This window comes from Saccoglossus kowalevskii, chromosome 6 (genome assembly GCF_978046115.1).
Source record: "Saccoglossus kowalevskii chromosome 6, keSacKowa6.1, whole genome shotgun sequence".
Lineage (NCBI taxonomy): Eukaryota > Metazoa > Hemichordata > Enteropneusta > Harrimaniidae > Saccoglossus > Saccoglossus kowalevskii.
The window spans coordinates 1,335,109-1,355,482 of NC_140646.1; the positions used below are offsets into that span (position 1 = coordinate 1,335,109).

A 20,374-nucleotide genomic window follows, 5' to 3' on the forward strand; every position below is an offset into this window, starting at 1 on the left:
AGGAATCTAGGTTTGTTTGTATAAATAGAGTAAGAGGGGGCACTGAGTGCTATTCTGAGATGGTAAAACCAAATGTCAGCATTGTCCCCCATGGGAAATCTATTCATTGTCTTGTGCCTCCTACAGGTAACAATAATTTCTTTCCCCAACCCACTCCAAAAAAACCCAGAAATGAGTGCTGCATCTTAAAGTACACAGAAGACGTTGAGTTCTCATAGACCTTTGTTGTTGTGCAACTCAGTGTCTACATCTTTTGGTATTCTAATATGAACAACCATTAATCTCAGCGTTGGTGTTTCCTTTATTGTGCTGCATTCACTTATCAGACACAAAAAAGAAAGAACCAGAACAGAACTGAAATATCAAATTGGCCATTGCAATTACTGTAAAATCTGTATTAGAAACCGCGGCTTCTATTAAAATGGTACAATGCAACAGAGGGAATGCGGCTTCTATTAGAGCATCTACACATATGAGAAATGATGAATTTTTGGTTCTCAATTATTCAAAAAGAATGGGTGCGACTTCTATTAGGGATGCGGCTTCTAATACAGATTTTACGGTACTTGATTGTTGCTTCAAACTCACGAACAACCTTTCAGAAAGAAAAGACAATTCTCTGCTATTTGCATATCTGTGAATAAGCATTTAGTGCAATTACTTTATTCAAATATGCATTATCTGGTGTAAAAAGAAAGTCTGTGAACTCGAAAATTCATTTGATTGATTTTTTACATTGCACAGTAAATTCAGACACATTATTACTTATAGCAGACAAAAAAATTTGACTTTTCATTTTTCTAATTTCTTTCAGCAAATTAACATTGTTGACATATTTCAAGTAAATGTTGTAATGAAAAAAAGTACCAGTAAGGATGTCAAGGTGAATACAATTGTTAGTAGCAGTGAGAGGGTAAATGTGATGTAATGTTCAAAGATTGAAACACAATTGCATTATATGCTTATAACATTGCACATTTTGTGTGTTGTCTATAAAACAAGAAACCGGAATTGGGAACTTAGAAATTAACCCTTTTTAGCACCAGACTTTCTGGCCTAAAATTGTCTGCACTTTTTTCCTATATTCTTCAATATTTCTGGAAATGAACCTGGTTTTGGAGGAAACAGACAAAATTTGAGCCAATTTTCAGTTTTTACTTACAAAATTTGGAAGGAAAGTACAGATTATAAACAGGACTATTTTGTGAATTTGTGATGAAAAGAGGGAACTGGTGGTGAAAAGGATAATATTAAAAGTGATATGTCTTGCCATTTGGTTTTAGGATTTGTTGATGTACAAATGTAGCACAGAAGGAATTCACACTGGTTGAATGCTCAGTAAATAGGTGTAGATGTCCTTTGAGGATTCAAGGCAAATGGGAAGGGGACGCCAAATCTGTTACACATGCTGCGAAGAGTCTTCTCATATTTCTGATTTAATTGTGCGGATTGCTGAAGAGCATACTTAAGATCTTCTACCTCATCAAAGAAGCCCTGCAAAGAAAGACAATAAACATTACAATCATAGTTAGTATTGTGTACAGGTAACACAAGGACTTAGGTACAGATGCAGTTCAAGCTAAAGGCAGTACAGGTTGCTGTATCATTTGCAATTCACAGGATTATAAAGCCACATGTTTGTTAAGGTAGAAGCTACTCAGAATTTGTTCATTTTGCAATAAATTGTACTCTAAAGAAATATAAGAGTATTGACTTAAAAAAAAGGTTTGAGGTCACCAGCCTAATTTTTTGAGAAAATGATAATTGTATTATAGTGGATAGTTGCCATTTTGGCAGTATTATAATGCTTTTCCCATAGGGTTCTATGGTAGGGATATTACAAGAGATCTTAAATTGTAGGCCAGTGACATAGGCTGAAAAAATAATATATTGGTAATTCTAGGGTACTTATTGTTGTCCTGAATGATTACAAAAATTTGGATTTTAAAAAATGTTTAAAAAATGCAAAATTGTGTTTATGGAATTGTTCTAAAAATAGTGATTTTTGAGAAACATTAGGATGAGTTTCTCAAAAAAAAAAAAAAGTTTCTTTAACGCACAAACGAAATGCTATTTTTATTGTGCCATGGGACAATAGCTCCATGACTGTACATAACAATGAACATTGTCATGTGATTTATGACCAAGTAGAAGCCTACTCATAATTTTTAAGAGAGCTAGTCATAAATCCCATACTAGTATTTATTATGTACAAACATAAAGCTATAATTGCATGATAACATGAACTAGCATTCATTTGTGTGTTACAGTGACATATTTTGAGAAAATCATTTTTTTTTAATAAAGTTCATTTATACAGTGTTAAAAATATTTCGGAGCGATAAAAAGTAGCCCCTCAGTCAAAATGACTGCCATTATACTAACAGGTTTATCTCCCATGACTCAATATCATGGTAGCTTTTTTAAATAATATGAAGCAAAAAAAAAAAAAAAACACAAGCCATAACATGTCATGCCAAAGTGATATAGGTGGGTCAGCAATAGAGGCTAATCTCACATATCTGATCAGTGTTTACATTTCCTCCAGTCAAGCTGTTTCAGTTCAAGGAATTCCCTTTACTTTTGATGAATATATTGATTGCAAGGATTCATGTGTTGATAAATATGTTTATGAGTAGCATGACTTGTAAGCAACCAAACTGTTCAATCTGTTCTGAGCAACTATAATGAATGCCTGTTTGACGCCTAGAGATTTTTGCGCAAATGCATGCCTACTCTTCTCTTTTGGAAGTGTTCCACTCCCACTTTCCGTAACATCACTGCATCTCATGAATAAGTAATAGCAATGAATATGCTTCAGAAATGACTGGTCCGGATGATTTGGGTCGGACTACGATTTAAGAAAAAAAAAATTGACATGGCTGGGCCTCACTGTCTCCGCCAATAAGTGGATGTCTAACGTGTGGTAGGAATATGATTGACCATTTCAATCCAATTTTTTCATTCAGAATCTCTACACTAAATATTATGAATACATGTAATATAAAACATACATTACCTTATCTAAACCCTGGAGCTCTTTCTTGAGTTTTTTTTTGTCTTTGGATAATTTGTCACGTTCTTCTCTTACTCTTTCTAGCTCAGTTTTTAAATCTATTAAAAATAAACAAAACAAGACATAATGACAAAGAATTATTGAAAAACATCTAACTTTTCTAAACTTTGGTTTCAGTTCTTCTATGTGTCAAGTTAGTTCAAAAACCATCACACAAAATCGCTGTAGGTTTTTACAAAAATGTTTCAATTTTGATTGCAATTTTGTGAAGTCACACAAGATGAAGGACCATTATTTACATAGATACTATACTAGATTCCATAGGGTATATGCGCTATATATAAGTGCAACAGTTGTCACACAGCCATACTTGGAATTCATCTCAACTAACTGTGGTGCTTTAAATGATTATCAGTGCTTCCTCCTTATCATGATGTATTTATTTAGACAATCTGACACTAGAGGGCTCTGTCTTGTTAACCAACCTAGAGAATCATTTAAAGAGTTTGATCTTCTTCTGCGACGTTTTCCGCCACAACGGCCGGCGCTCCATTTTGGTGATTGTCTTTCTAGTTCCAGTATTTTCTCCTGTAGTTGTTTCAACTGCTGCTCCAATTCATAAATCCTCAACTGCAAACAGAAAATGTATCAGATTATGCACTGTATTTGCTTTTGTTTATTACAAACACACCCAAAACAAAAATTGTACATATTGTATGATTGATCTTTAAAATATTATTTATTTCAATTTGTTATTTTACATTTATGTAAGTACATGTGCTATCAGTGATGTTGAACATATATGTATAAATGAACCAATCTTTGAAAACAATGCTTTCATATGTGCTACAGTAGAAGCTGTGGCTTACATTAAAAATAGCACAATACAACTGAATGGATGCAGCTTCTAATACAGCATCTACACATACGAGAAATTTTGGTTCTCAATTGTACAAAAAGAATGGGCATATATTAAGGATACAATTAATAGAGAAAAGTAGCTGCAAGCAAGAGAAGAAAGGAGAGCAAAATAAGGAAAAAAACGCCTTCGCCGTCCAGCTATGCTCGTTGTGGTTTTTCAACACCTTGGACATCGGACAATGAAGAAACTGAATAGAAAGAATTCCGCCGTTTTATGAAAGAAACTTTGACTAGAATAGAGAAAAACCAAACAACTGGAAACCTAATTCAGTTAACAAAGTGAGTACAAGAATTAGAGGATGATAAACATGATTTTCAAACCTCATTGGAGTATTCGGAAACTATATCACATGAGCTACAAGAAGAGAACTCAGTGTTGAAGAACAGAATTGAGGCTTTGGAATCAAGGTATGAAACTATGAAACAACAATTACATGTTATTAGTGAAGACCAGTTTATGGGTTATAATATCAGAAGTCAGAATCAAAGAGAAAGAGAAAGAAAAAGAAAATGCACATGAGGTGGCTGTCAAGTTTCTGGGAGACAAGTTTGGTATTTGAGTCATGCTGATTGCAGAGGCTCAAAGGGAGGTCTGCTTAGATAGAGTGGACAACACAACCGACAAGTCCCAGTTAGGCGGTTCCCTTGTATGGGGTCTCGACGTCTGGAAAGCAGTAAATAGTCTCCTAATAATAGGACAATCGGCTAGTCTTGTTCCCACACATTCTCAATGGTGGGGGACAAGGCCGACCTGTAGCCAACGATCGCTGCGTAGGACAAACCCACTTCGTCAAACAAGTGGACGAAGGAGCCTGCTACCTGGCCAATAGGGGGATGGTATGGATCAATCTCCCTTCTGCTACACTAATCAGTGCATGCTCGCAACCTAGAAATGTAGGCCGCGTTGGTTGAATCCCTGGTCGCCCTGGCCAGGACGTTGGCAGCCTGCTCAGATAAAGCTTTCGTATGGGCGCGTCTACTGAGAGCCTCTATGCGGGTAAGTGATACCCGCTGGGCTCATTTGTAGTGCACTGTCCGGTTGGGACAGCAGGTCCGGTAAGTACGGAAGCACTACTGGTGTTTCGACAAGCATTTCCGACAGAAGTGGAAACTAGGCCTTGCTTGGTCAATTGGGTGCGCTGTGTTGCCTGTGCAGAGCAGGGTAGAAAGCGTGGTAGTGCTAAGTGCACTGCTTTCAGTTCGAGCTGGTTGATATGGTAGTCCCGAAACTAATGCGGGGACAATATCCTTGGGCTTGTTCGTCCAATAAATGCTCTCCCCAACCCCATCTGTTACCAAAGTCATACCTACGACGAGTAGGTCCAAGGGGGCCCCCTGTTCGAGGTTGGCTAGTGACGACCACCAGGGCAGGGCTTCCTTCACTTGGTCCGAGATCAAACCCGCCTATCTAGTTCCCATAGGAGAGCTCGGCGTTGTAGTTCTTGTAGGGACACTGAGGGAACCCTGACTAGGCTAGGCTATTTAGTGCTAAGCAACACGCTTGGAAATAGCTATACCAAGCTTACCTCTGTGTCAAACTCCATGCCCAGGAACACCAACTGCGCGTTGGATCGAGATGGGACTTGCCGATTTACTAAAGAGCCCAACTGGTGAAGTAAATCATGTGTTAGCCTGACATGTTTGGCTAATAATTAACCCCTTGTCCAGGTTGTGTAGTAACAAGTCGTCTAGGTACGGCTTGAGGTGTACCGACATTTGGTGAAGCAGCAGCACTACCTGTTTCATCACTCTGGTGAACACATAGGGCGCTGTGCATAACCCGAACAGGGGGCACCCAAAATTTGAATACTTGCCCAGCTGGGCGATTCAAAGAAGATGGGAACTCGCTGAGTGCATCTGTATGTGCAGGTAGGCCCGCTTTAGTCTAGTGGGGCTAGCCAGTTGAAACGGTGGATGGAGAGAAGAACCCTCAATGGCGTCTCCATGTGGAACTGATCGAGGAGCACGTACTGATTCAGTCTGCCTAGGTCCAGAACTGGACGCCTGCCACCTGTAGATTTGGTACTACGAACACATTTGGGTAGAAGCTTGGACTTAATGCCGGCTGATCTACCCTGTGTATGGCGCCCTTTTCCAGGAAACTGCTACTTCTTGCTAATTGCTTCCGCCTTGCGGGAGTCTGCTGGCAGTGCCCAATAGGGGAGACACTGACAGGGGAGATAGAGATTTTAACGGTATCCCGTAACAGGATGTCACCACCTGGAAAATTCCAGTGAACGGCCACCCGCTGTCTTCAAACCGGACTACACCAGTGCAATCTGTGTACGACAGGGATATGTGGCCATGGGTTCGGCAGTTGCGGCGGGTGTGTGTGTGTGTGTGTGTGTGTGTGTGCTCTTTTCGCCCATGAGGCGAGTTTCCCCAAGGCCTGAAGTAGTCATTAAGTTGTGACCTGGCCACTCGCAGGACACATGCCTGTCCCCCCAGTCGCAGAGGTAAGTGTCAAACACGCTTCCCCTGCTGCCGATGAGGGTGAGGAGCCATCACCTGGCCCTTTCCTCCCTGGGGGCTCACGATACTCTTCCCTCCCGTGGAAGGGTATGAGCGCTTGCCTCCTGGCTGACTCTGGCTATCGGACGACGCCCTAGGGCTTGGGGTGCCCTCCGCTTACTTTTGGCAGGGTCAACTGGCTAGCGGATTCAATCTGAACCCTCTGGTTCATTGCACTCCGAAGCTCCAAGACTGTGCCCACCATTCCCTGAATAAAGAGGTGGAAGATGTCCAGTCTGTGTCACTGAGCAGTCTTTAAAGTACTCGATGACTTTAATGTGCTATCAGGCCTTCAAACAAATTATGAAAAAACACACGCGATTTGGTATGGGTCTAAACGAAGCGGAAAAGAAAGAATTAATACAAATCGTAACTTAATGTGGACTGATGGTAATTTTAAAATTCTAGGTATCACATTAAACGCAAGCTTAACCAATCTTATTGAAATAAACTTTTGAGATGAAATTAAGGAAAGTAAACGTCTGCTGAACATTTGGAAATAAAGAAACCTGACGATAATTAGAAAAATAACTGTCATCAAAAGACTAATATTGCTAAAATTTAATCATTTATTCTCAATCCTGCCTTCACCTTCACAAAAAATAAAAAAAATAATTAGAACAATTGTTATATAATTTTGTATGGAATGTAAGGGGGATAGGGTTAGTACAAAAATTCTGGTAAATAATATATACACTGGAGGAGTGAAAATGCCACACATAACGAGCGTAATTAAAAGTCAGAAGATATCCTGGATAAAAAGGTCTCTCTCAACCCAAAGTCCCAGTCCATCAGTGTTCTCCCCAGGAATTTAAACCACTGTGGGGGACTAATTTGCATATGATTTGCATATCATTTACATAATAATAGAGATTGACCAAAGCACATTTACACCCACGTAACAAACAACATTTATTTTCAAAAACAATGTGGCACATATTTATTTGCTTCATACAGTGTTATAAACACTATTCTTTTGGGATATTAATGAGCTCAGTCACAGTGCAAATATTTTTTCTATTGGAGTCAAAATATTACGTTTCACAATTTAGAAGAGTTTGAATTTAAAAATGAAAAATTGTCAAATCGAAATGGAAATGCTGCAGACTATTAAAAACAAACAAACAAATAAATTGTAAAAGGCTAAATGAAACGCATTTGAAACGTTTCAGCTAGGAATATGTTCTCGACTTCCATGATCTTATTTACTACAAAAACATTTTCATTCAAAAAATTGTTCATTATTCGTACCATCAGCTTCTACAACGTTTACATTTACAGTAATGAATGAACAAATAAAACTACCAAACGATCATCAAAGTTACGACGTGACTTAACTTACTTCGCGATGTTATACACCGGTTATACCAATAATTCCTCTTACTCAGTCATGCCATGCAAAAAATGAAATAAACGTAAAATTTGAGCGATTATTTTTGATCACTCGATCGCTTCGGTGAAAAACACAGACCGCCATGATAATTGTGATGTATTAGTTGACCGGCATGTGTCCTTTGACCTGATGGGTCAAAAACGCCATTAACCAATCAGAATATCGCATAGAAATGCCGGCAGAACCCGAAGTTTTCCAAATGGTAGTGATCATAAAAATTACATTGCGGAAGTAAAGCGATGTCGTAGCACGATGTGTTGGTATGGATTTCAGATGAAAACTGCATGATGGTTTTCGAAATAGGTGATAAGCAATTTTTAAAAGGTAAAAGAAGTCTTGAACGAAGAGTTTTTACATGATTCGCGATGATAAAAGTTCAAATGTGTTTTACCCAATCACGCAATAAACACGTTTTTTTCTTGAGTAGCGTAAACTGATCGTGAACTCCGCTTTGCCCATGTTATATCGGGGTGGAATTGATTTTGAAAAATGTTAGCTTTCAATCCAAAGACTGCGTCGATCTTTAAAGTATTTACTTACGAACAAAGAGGTGCTAATTTTACAAAATTAACTTGTATTGTTTATATTTATTTATTTTTTTATTAGACGCATAAAATCCTTAGGAAAGGATAAAAAGGGTCTTACAGAAAGAAATTTAAAAAAAAAACTACAATCTAAAAAGTAAAACAAAAAATAAAAACTTTTCTAAAAAAAATAAAAAAAATAAAAAACAATAAAGACAATTTGCAGCCAATGGTGAATACAGAATATAGAATGAACACAAAATGTGGCCTAATACACTGATAGTTGTTGCTGTTTTGTTCCATAGCTGTTTTTTAAGAAGACAGCTAAGGCTGGTGCTAGAGTACGGTTTGCCATAATCAAAATGAATTTATTCTGACTATTTTCTTTATCAAAATTTGGAACTTTATTTTGTGCAGTCAGGAATAATTTGTCCCTATGGTGACTGTAAGCTGGACATTTCATTACAAAATGTTGCTCATCCTCAACTATATTTTGGCTGCACATATCACATGTTCTTTTATCCAGCGGCACATTATTATGTCTGCCTTTCTCAATTTTAAGGTCATGGTTGCTTGTCCTGAATTTTGCAATTAACCTTCTAAGACCATGGTTCTGCATATTAATTAGGTAATTTTCAATTTTTAAATCTTGTTTGAAAAGTCTGTAAGTTCTTAGTTTGTTTTTAGCCAAGGTTTGTTTTCTATTATCATTATGCATGTCTAAGATCCATTGGTTCTCAAATGATTTTTTTAATTTTTTTATGAATAAAGTCTAAATTTTTCTTAATTATTTTTTCACTTGAGTTTACAATGGTGACAACATCTATATCTTGCATGAGGGTTTCTACACTTGTAAACCATTTACTTTTTACATTCTTATTTACTAAGTAGGCTTCTCTTAGTAATGTGTTATCAGAGTTTGTTACCCGGTTGAAATATTTAAGTTGTTGTTTCTTGATAAAACAGTCAATGGGGGTACCTTCCTAGCTCACCATAAACAGCCATTTTTGGTGTGAATTTTGAGAGACCAAGAATGAACCGACAAAATGAAAGATGGACATCCTCAATTGCAGACTTAGTTGTGCTTTCATCACCCCAAACATCACTACCATATACAATAATTGGTCTTATCAGTTTGTCAAATAAAGATAGTTGGAGGGGTATGTTTAGTGAGTTGTCATAACCGAGTTTGAATTTCAAAGCAAAGAGAGCTTTCACCCCTTTATTTTTTAAATAAATAAGCCACTGCCACATCGTGCGACTACGTCTATTGTTTACAAATTATAATCCACGACTGGCAGGATGCCTGTCGGTCGGTACGTCGGACAATAGTCCTGGTCGGAAGCGTGGCAAGATCCCTAATAGCTACGTATTTCTTTCTATATTTCGTAATACAGTTCACAGGATGAACAATGAAAAAAGCACTGTGGCAGTCTTACTAATCACCGTGGCGGCTCGGGACCACAGTGGCGGGCAGGGAAAGCAGCATGGCGGCCCCGCACACAAATTGAATACTGGGGAGAACACTGGTCCATGGAAACAAATGTTTAACATAATGTTTGCTTTCTGTGGGGGAAAATTTGTTTGGAATTATAAGAGCAATGGGCTACGTACAATTTGCGATCAGGTTAGTAATGAATTTTGACGGGAAATAACGAACATATGGAGCAGGGTGAGAGATAGTACTAGACAAATTAAGACAGCAAAGGAATGTCTGGGTCAAACATTGTGGTATAACTGGGAAATTCAAAAACGTAACAAAACTATATTTATTTCAAAGTGGCACAACAAAGGAATAAACTATGTTAATGATTTAGGGAAGCCAGATGGAACATTTACATGTATGTCATATGGAGAGTTCCAACAACAATATAACTTGAAAAGTGATTTTATTACATACCAATTGACTTTATTTTCAATTCCAAAGAAATGGAAAACAGAAACAGAAAAAGAAGGAAAAAATGTTGAACTTGTCAAAAATCCATATTTAGACAAGTTTATTTGCACTGGAAAACCTTCAAAAAAACGTCTATAACCATCTAGTGAATGGAATTAAACAAATGCTGAGTAAAATCATGTATAAATGGGAATCAATTTTAGGCGCGCCAGATAGTGAATGGCATTTAATATTTGCTAGACCATTCAAAATAACCAAAGAAACCAAATTGCAAGCCTTTCAATATAAAATCATTCACAGGTTTTTAGCTACAAACTATAGTTTTAAATTAAAATGGGAAAAAACAGAATCGGTTTTGTGCACATTCTGCGAGTCGGGTCTGGAAACAATAGAACATTTATTTTATGAATGCGATTGCATTAGAGTTTTTTGGTCACTTTTTGGTAAATGGATTAAAGATATACACCAGTTTACATTAAAAGATATATTATTAGGTAACGATAAACACTTGGCACTGATAGGTAATTTGATCTTGCTCTGTAAACTTCACATTTATCACTCTAAACTTAAAAAAATTAAACAACGATTTAGTTCCCAATATTCAAGTATAACTACCAGACAGACATCGCCATTTCTAATCTGGAAGGCCACAACAAATTGAGACAAAAGTGGGACAATATTAGGTTCACTTGACATGTAATTTTTTTAAGGTATATAGAATTATGTAATAGTAATATGGATTAATTGTTATACGTTGTATTTTCTTTAATTATACAATTTTCTTAAATTTATTAAATTAATAGAGATTCGCCTAAAATGACATGCATGAATGAAATATCAAAGCAATCAGACTGGTAATTAAATTGGCAGCTCAACTCAACAGAGCTTGCTCAAATTCAAAATACCATATACATGTACATGTAATTAATCACAATCGACTTACATTGAGAGTTGAAATGGTTTCAATGTGACTTGTGTTGCTTTTTACTTCTTTTTCATATCTTTTCATTAAATTATTGTGCATTGTCAGAATCCTGGAGATAAAGATGCAGATAAAGTGAGTATCATATATACTGGCACACAATACAATGATTTCAACTCAACGTGTAGGTGACAGAAATCAGAAGGTAGAAATACATGTAAAATATTTAAATATAACAGAAGATTTCAAGCTAAGTGTATCAAAACTCCAATAAAGTAAAGTGGTACTCCCATGATGCATCTGGATAAGTGTCCTACTTAGAACAGTGTATGCATATTCACGGTACATTATTTTTCACAACATGAAGGTGTGCACACATACAAGACAGTCATTCATCATCTTAGAGGGGGCATAATAAATCCCATCTTGCATCAGTCTTTGCTTTGCTTCAAATTATTACAACTAACCTACAGCAAGTGTCTGATGTTTGCTTGGATTGAGTGGCAACGGAATCAGCTATATCAGCACCTAACCTTGATCTGCAGTTTAAATTGTACCTTGAATTGAGCTCCAGAAAGGGGCAATCTAGCTGTGTGATAGTGGGCCACAGACCTAATGAGGAGTTCAAAGCCATTGGCCAAGATTATTCGCTAATGAATACAACTATAGAGAATCATGATTAAAGTGCCTGTGAAATGGCTGCTATTTTCACGCATAAAATTATCCATTGATACATAAATATTATTAATTTTTATGTTTCTAAGCATGAATTATTTTTTTAAGTGAAAAAATGTGTTTTAAACTCAATCTACGGCAACTTTATTTTTGTGTATTTTAAAACTAGGCTCCTCATTAGCTTCTTATTTGCATACAGATATTCCCCTTGTGACGTCAGAAGGGGAAGTCGCATGGCAGCTTGCATTGCCGATACGTGTAAATAAGGCAAATTTCTTGTGCAGTTTTCTCGCCTTTGACTAAATTATCACTTATGTACTTGTTCGTCGAGGAGGAATGGACCATAATGAACACATAGTATCAATTTTTGTTGCATGGGGTTGAGTTAGATGCGAAATATGTCCGTTCTGGTGTAGCTGGTCACCGTGATCGTCACCGGCGCACGTTTGTATACTGTCGCTGGACAAAATAGGTTACGAGGCACGTCACTACACTGTTTTATTTCATCGATCGTCTGAGTAAAACTTTCAAAATTAAAATAAAAGAGAACATATTTTGACATTCTAAACATTAGACTATAGTGATCACTATAAAATAATTAAAAAAATGACAAATCACAGTTACTAAATAAATGACAGCCGTGTGGAAATAAATTGAAATTTTGTTGAAATAGGTGAACGCGTCGGGTCACGACGAGGGCAAGTGCGTTAAAAGCGGCGTTTAATTGGATAACAAAAATAATCGAGATCGACACACATACAGATAAATTCAGAGTGGATTTGAGTTAGCGTGATCCATGGCGTAATTGTCATAATTATAACATCATATTAAAACTTTATTTAGTGGAAACACATTGACCAAGCCGGGATTCTTATTTCATAAATTATTACGCAGATCAAGCTGCAAGCATGGAGGTAAAAAAAGAACAGAGGTGTGAATTCGACATTCAACACCAATCACCAAACGATTCAGAAACTTTTAGCCTTCGAAAATGAAAACAATTAGCAGTGTGTAAGGGCTGTGTAATTTCCTGTTTGTCCGACGCTTCGTTTTCGTGTCACTTTCAAAATTATTGCTACTCTTTACTTAATAGGGACTAAATGGTCTCTATAAAACGATAATCAAGATCGCAAAAACAGTCAACTCATTTGAAACACTTGCCGTTTCTCTCTCTCTTCTGAAATTCACCTTGGTGATTATGGTCCGGAATCTATTTCTTTCAAAAGTGTTGCGCCAGGTTTATGTTGTCGGCGTTTCTCTTTAAACCTAGTTGTTTTTTTCATGGACGAGGACAGTTTTTCCAAAAAAAAAAGAAGCTGAGGTTAAGTGGCTTTCGTCCACTGATGCATGGAAGGTCCATGACTGATGTCGCACTTTCGGATCGATTAGAAACGTGTGAATACTTATACTATGACTATACGTTTCACTGCAACTGCCCATAACACAACATCTAAAAACTCTCTCTCTCAAAAAAAAAAAAAAAAAAATAGACAAAAAAAAAAGCCGACCGAAAAATGTATATCATTTAAAAGTATACTGAATGACCAGTGTTATTAGGCTCAGGGGTATGACTTCCTCTCACATTTTGCCATTTGGTGGCGCACTTTCGGCGAGAGTCGGAAATCCTGAAACAGTCGATCGTTTCAGGATAGGTGGGCGTGGCTACAACACGAGAAATATCTCAAATTTCCTTGGATACGAGTAATCATTTTCAGCAAAAAAATCAATAACTGCCCATTTCAGTGGGACACAGATCTAAAATGGGAAACGTGAGGGTGGGCATTGCACAGGCACTTTAAATGTACAAGATAATCATCTTTGTCAACCAAGGTTCATTTATTCAGCCATCACATGTTTGTTGAAAGGCAGAGTCATAATTAAGGCAACATACATGGGTTTCTGACAATGATAGGAAAAACTATCAAACTTACTTATTAATTCTAGCCGTTTCTTCACCATGCTTTTCCTGTTTCTGTGTGGTTGCTTGTTTGATTGGCCTTGAGTATGGATGATAGCCAGGTGGGTCAGTCTGCATTGCAGAGCTGTAAAGTTCAATTGAAATGCAAAACTCAGTGGACAAAAAACAAAATTTGGCAGTTTGTGCACTATTTTGCCCTTTTTAGTCTTACTTTCACACAGTGCTGAACAAATTAACACAAAACTAAGTCTTACTTTCACACAGTGCTGAACAAATTAACACAAAACTAAGTCTTACTTTCACACAGTGCTGAACAAATTAACACAAAACTAAGTCTTACTTAGGGTACAAATATTTCACACAGTGCTGAACAAATTAACACAAAACTAAGTGAAGGGAAAACAAATATTTTTCACAGTTTTTAATAGTTTTCTAATAGTCCATTTTTCATTATATTTTTTATATTATAAATAAATACTGTATTTCATCTATTAGTATCACATACACTTACATAAATGACAGATGTGTGTCTATGGTCAGAATAATTAATACTTTTCACGATTTAGAACAATACTGTTGGTTTATATGTGCTTCTATTGGGGTTGTGCTTCTGATAGCGTAAATACAGCAGTGTGTTTCTGGTAATATTGAAGAACCAAATAGGATTCATTTTTATAATATACTTTTGCACTTGTATCATTGTCTTATGATCTTTGCATATGATCAGCTTATAAACATCCACAGGATGGTGCTGTGCAGGTTCTTAATCCAAACTGCTATTTGTATATTTTGGGAGCATTTTTCAAAAGAATATTAAATTATAGTGTACATGTACTTCATAAGTTGTTGAACTGATCGAGAATACAATTAGGAACAGGAAGTGAGCACCCTTTTCAGTTTGGTTACAAAAAAATACACTACAAGTACATTGAAGTAGGGTCAAAAAGCAACAAGTTTGAATACAAGAAATGCACCATTTATTTTATTTGACCTAAGGTCAATGTAGATATATTAACAGACTCAATACATACTCTCTTGTTGTCACATATTGTTTCAGCACTTTCTCAAGTTTCACTTTATCGTTAATTTCTGTCAACTGCTTTTCGAGACTGTTATTCTTTCTCTTTAAGTTCTTCAACTTTCTAGAGATTTTTTCATTTTCTTCTGTAAGCTAAATATCTCAATGAAAAGGAAAATTTATTTTCAATTGTTGAGCTAAGAATCTTAACATTAAAACGTATCATACATATTAAATATACAATGTACTGGAGTATTCTACACATCACCTTTGACACATGAAGTGTGATAACATCTCACACAGTAAATGTAAAGCCGAATTTACGCTCACGCTGATGACAAGCAGCAACAGCAACAACATAATGGAGAATGTTATTTACAGTACTTTCACTGCCAACATTATCAAAGACTAGCAGCCTGTCGGCTGATATAGTTCCGCTGTTTGTGATGCATGCTCTGAAAGCAATGACTAGGAAGTAATTTAAACTTGCTGCTTGCTGCTTTAATATCACAAGACACCAACTTTCTTGATTTTCTTGCAGAGAATATTTCACTAAAAGTAGAGAATTGAAGATATCTTTACGAAATGGACAAATCTAATAGAGGTCTATCCAAGCTGCATGTGTACAAGTATCAAAGAATTTGGACTACTGGTTTTGAAGGACAAGTCAAAAATATGTTTTTTGATGAAAAATGATGAAAATATTTGCTAAAATTAGAGCATTGATGATGTTGACAGATATCGTCATGAAATTACCAAATCTGACTGAGATCCACCCAAGGTACCTACAAATAAATTTACAAAGCAATCAGGTAAGAGGTTTGCAACAAGAAGTTGAAAATAACATTTTTTATGAAAAATTACACAAATGTTCACTAAAATTAGAGATTTGAAGATATCGTCATGAAATTACCAAATCTGACAGATTCATCCAAGGTACCTACAAATAAAGTTACAAAGCAATAAGATTAGCAGTTTTCCCCAAAAATACGACAATTGAACATATTCACACGAAATGAACAAAACTGAGAGAGAACCACCCAAGGTACCTCCCTAGGAAGTTTCACAGCTATACAGTTTGTGATTTTTAAGAAGAAGTCGAAAATGTAAAGAAAATGTAAAGTCGGCGTCTATCAGTAATACTATAATCAGTATAATACAATCAGTAATACTATAAGAATTACAAGCCTTAAGCCAGTGCCAATTTATTGACAAGTTGCAACTTGCAATGCTCAAAAATAAAGTTGAAAGAATAGATGGTAGACACATGAGAGGCAATCAAACTCAATTTGAATTGTCATAAAAGTCGCAAAAGTTGTTTGTCAAAATAACCATTCATTGAGAATTAAAACTGGAGGTGTCAGGACATTCCAGCCCTGGTAAATAAAAATATTGAATTCATTATATTTATGTGTTTATATCTAATGTTAACATATATTAAATGTACAACGAATGTATGACTATCTTTTGACTATTCACAACTTATTTTTCATATTTTGCAGGACATTCATGATTTGACACAATGCAACAGATGTTTGTATGGCCCTGAGTGATTGTGAACATTGTGAACGTGTACCTGTGCAGCCCTCTGACACAGAATACATATCTTATACAATCTGTTTCAGTCAGGGTTCGAATGCACATTTGTTGTTTGTCATGTATTGAATTGAGAACGTTAATCAACAGAGGAAAAGAATGTTGCAGTTTATGTAGGCAGACAACATAGTGTTATTGGTCTACTGTATCAGTAAATAAAAAAATAAACTGGTTCTTGTAGTCGTGTTTCTGACATTTCAGTTCTGATCAGGGTCCGCATTTTTGTGGTTTGTTGGAATGTGTTCCATAGGAAATGTGTGAATAAATCAAGAACAGAAGTCGAAATGTGACAATGTATCAAGCCAACAATATATTACCATTAGATATGAACAAATATTGAATATAATTTATAGCATGGTTGTAAAGACCAACCTGTTTTGAGGCTGGAACGTCCAAACCAGGGCCATAACGTCTTTGATTTACCAGGACTATAAGAGACCAGGGTCGGTATGTCTAAACATTATGAACAAATAGCTACCAGCAAATGAAAATGTCCTGTCTGTAATACATTACATGCAGGTAGAAGTCAGATGAACAATATTTTGTCTGATGTCTTGCCCTGTCTATGCCCAACAAAGAAACATTCATATTTATAAATAATAGGCAGGAAAAAATACCAACAAATTTCAATGAAATTATGAACCATAATGACCAATTCAGCTTCATGTTGAATCGAGTTTTTTTTAGTATTAATTATAAGCCACACTTGATTTTGTTTTGATGCATTGTATTCATTTTCATCCATTAAAATAAATAAAACTATCAACAATTATACATGTATGCTAATCAATACTGTAAGACAATCTGTCAAAAACCACAGTCTCTCAGTCTGTATATTTTATTTTTTTTATTTTTTTATTAGACGCATAAAATCCTTAGGAAAGGATAAAAAGGGTCTTACAGAAAGAAATTAAAAAAAAAAACTACAATCTAAAAAAGAAAACATAAACTTTTCTTAAAAAATAAAACAAATCAAAAACAATAAAGACAATTTGCAGCCAATGGTGAATACAGAATATAGAATGAACACAAAATGTGGCCTAATACACTGATAGTTGTTGCTGTTTTGTTCCATAGCTGTTTTTTAAGAAGACAGCTAAGGCTGGTGCTAGTGTATGGTTTGCCATAATCAAAATGAATTTATTCTGACTATTTTCTTTATCAAAATTTGGAACTTTATTTTGTGCAGTCAGGAAAAATTTGTCCCTATGGTAACTGTAAGCTGGACATTTCATTACAAAATGTTGCTCATCCTCAATTATATTTTGGCTGCACATATCACATGTTCTTTTATCCAGCGGCACATTATTATGTCTGCCTTTCTCAATTTTAAGGTCATGGTTGCTTGTCCTGAATTTTGCAATTAACCTTCTAAGACCATGGTTCTGCATATTAATTAGGTAATTTTCAATTTTTAAATCTTGTTTGAAAAGTCTGTATGTTCTTAGTTTGTTTTTAGCCAAGGTTTGTTTTCTATTATCATTATGCATGTCTAAGATCCATTGGTTCTCAAATGATTTTTTTATTTTTTTATGAATAAAGTCTAAATTTTTCTTAACTATTTTTTCACTTGAGTTTACAATGGTGACAACATCAATATCTTGCATGAGGGTTTCTACACTTGTAAACCATTTACTTTTTACATTCTTATTTACTAAGTAGGCTTCTCTTAGTAATGTGTTATCAGAGTTTGTTACCCGGTTGAAATATTTAAGTCGTTGTTTCTTGATAAAACAGTCAATGGGGTACCTTCCTAGCTCACCATAAACAGTCATTTTTGGTGTGAATTTTGAGAGACCAAGAATGAACCGACAAAATGAAAGATGGACATCCTCAATTACAGACTTAGTTGTGCTTTCATCACCCCAAACATCACTACCATATACAATAATGGGTCTTACCAGTTTGTCAAATAAAGATAGTTGGAGGGGTATGTTTAGTGAGTTGTCATAACCGAGTTTGCATTTCAAAGCAAAGAGAGCTTTCATCCCTTTATTTTTTAAATTATTAATACCCTCTTTATGTTTGCCATTAGCACTTATAGTTATACCCAGGTAATTAATTTGCTTAACAATGGCAATTTTTTTTTCAGCGAAGAAGAATATATTATTGCTCAGGGCTCTGTTTGATTTATTGAATACAATAACCTTTGTTTTCTCTGTATTAACAGCCAGGCGCCATTTTGACGTATATATTTTTGAGTTGTCTAAACAGTTTTGTAGCCCCCTAGCAGATTTAGATAAAATGACAACATCATCTGCATATAGGAGACAACTTACTTTTAAATTATCAAGAACCGGGGAGTCACAGTTTTCAGAGTTGAAACAGTCAGGTAGATCATTTAAGAAAATGTTAAAAAGAGTAGGGCTAAGATTGCACCCTTGTCTGACTACAAATGTTGATTTAAAGCTCTCAGTTAAGCCCTCTTTTGTTTTACTTCTGTATCTGTTGTTTTCATACATGTTTTTTATTATATCAAACATTTTACCTGATATGCCATTTTTATGGAGTTTGAAGTAGAGACCATTATGCCACACACTGTCAAACGCCTTTCTAAAATCTATGAAGCAAGCATAGATTTTGTTAGACTTTGAGGTTATGATATCTTTTGAATGGCTATTATTATAGAGATATTTTTGTACAATTGTTTTTAATATAAAGAGATTGTCTGTGGTCCTGCAGTTTTTCCTAAAATCGAATTGATGCTTTGAAATAATATTTTGTTTGTCCAAGTATGCTATTAGCCTAGTGTTCAGGATACTGGTAAACAGTTTTCCTAAGCAGCTAGAAACTGCAATCCCTCTATAGTTATTAGGAACTGTCTTGGCCTGACTTGTGAATAGGAACGACTAAGCTCGTGTTCCAACTGGCTGGAAAAATACCTGAATTATATATATGACTAAACAATTTTTGAAGCCCTTCAAGAATGTAGAATTCTCCATATTTAAACATTTCATTACAGAGCTCGTCTCCCCTGATGTTTTATTTAGTTTAAGTTGATTAATTGCTTTTTTGATTTCAGGTATAGTGATTTGGGCATTTAAATCATTGTTGCTGTTTGTTTTGTTTTCAACAGTCCAATCAGTTTGACTAATTTCATTTAAATTGTTTTTATTAGGGCAATTTGTTTCTAAATCAGTTGATAGGCTGTTATTGTTTAAAAGCTTTTTAAAGTAAGACAGCCATTCATTGGGCTCAATTGAATTGTTATTGTTATCTAAACAATCTGAGTTTAAGTCTCGTAACAGCTTCCAAAATGTTGATGGTTCACCTTCCGAATCACTTAACTTTGATAACTGGTGCTGTTTTAAGTCATATTTTTTCCTTTTCATTAATTTTTTATATTTTTTTTTTCATGACAAAGTATTTTCCCCTAGTGAACGGATCAAGGGGATATTGCTGAAACAACTTGCCAGCAGTTTTAAGTTCATTTCGAATTTCCCAGCATTCTCTATCAAACCATAATTTGGTTTCTCTTTTTTTCTTTTTTCTAATTTTGGGTGTTATTTTTTTTGACAGTTTTGTCCGCGACTGATGACAGCAAAGCACTAAATTCTGTAACAACATCATCACAATTGTTTGAATCAATTTTGTTTATAATGTCGCTAATTTCGTTTTCTTTAGCAATTTCAAGAAGATGTCTGATCTTCGCTTACAAGTTCAGACATGAAATGAAATTATGTTGTAGTGAATTTCGCAAACACACAAATTATAATTCGACTAGGAATAATACGACTTTAATTAATTTACTCACGTGGGTGCACATGTGTATCGTTGGCATATCCATGTCCAAATAATTTGATTCAGGATAAGAAATACTTGAGCGATGTTGGTTAGCATTCGACAACAGCTGACGTAAACAGGAAGTGATTTCAAAATTCCCGCTGTTCGGTAAGGTGGTATATCTAGTCTGTGTATTCGGTATCGGCTCGACTCAACTCCTAATAAGCATTCCTCTCGTCAAACAATGACACAAATTCTTT

At 35.6% G+C, this 20,374-nt stretch overlaps 1 protein-coding gene across 1 annotated transcript; it reads right to left on the reverse strand.

The window, feature by feature from the left end:
- Positions 1–1,202: 1,202 nt before the first annotated feature.
- Positions 1,203–20,306, reverse strand: LOC102808473 (uncharacterized). The gene is made up of 7 exons (XM_085500724.1): positions 20,146–20,306; positions 14,809–14,948; positions 13,791–13,901; positions 11,206–11,296; positions 3,502–3,646; positions 3,020–3,114; positions 1,203–1,494 (listed from the first exon to the last, which is right to left on the reverse strand). The coding sequence occupies exons 1-7, from the start codon at positions 20,176–20,178 to the stop codon at positions 1,336–1,338; spliced, it is 774 nt and encodes a 257-aa protein (XP_085356850.1). The 5' UTR covers positions 20,179–20,306; the 3' UTR covers positions 1,203–1,335.
- Between the last annotated feature and the right edge of the window lie 68 nt (positions 20,307–20,374).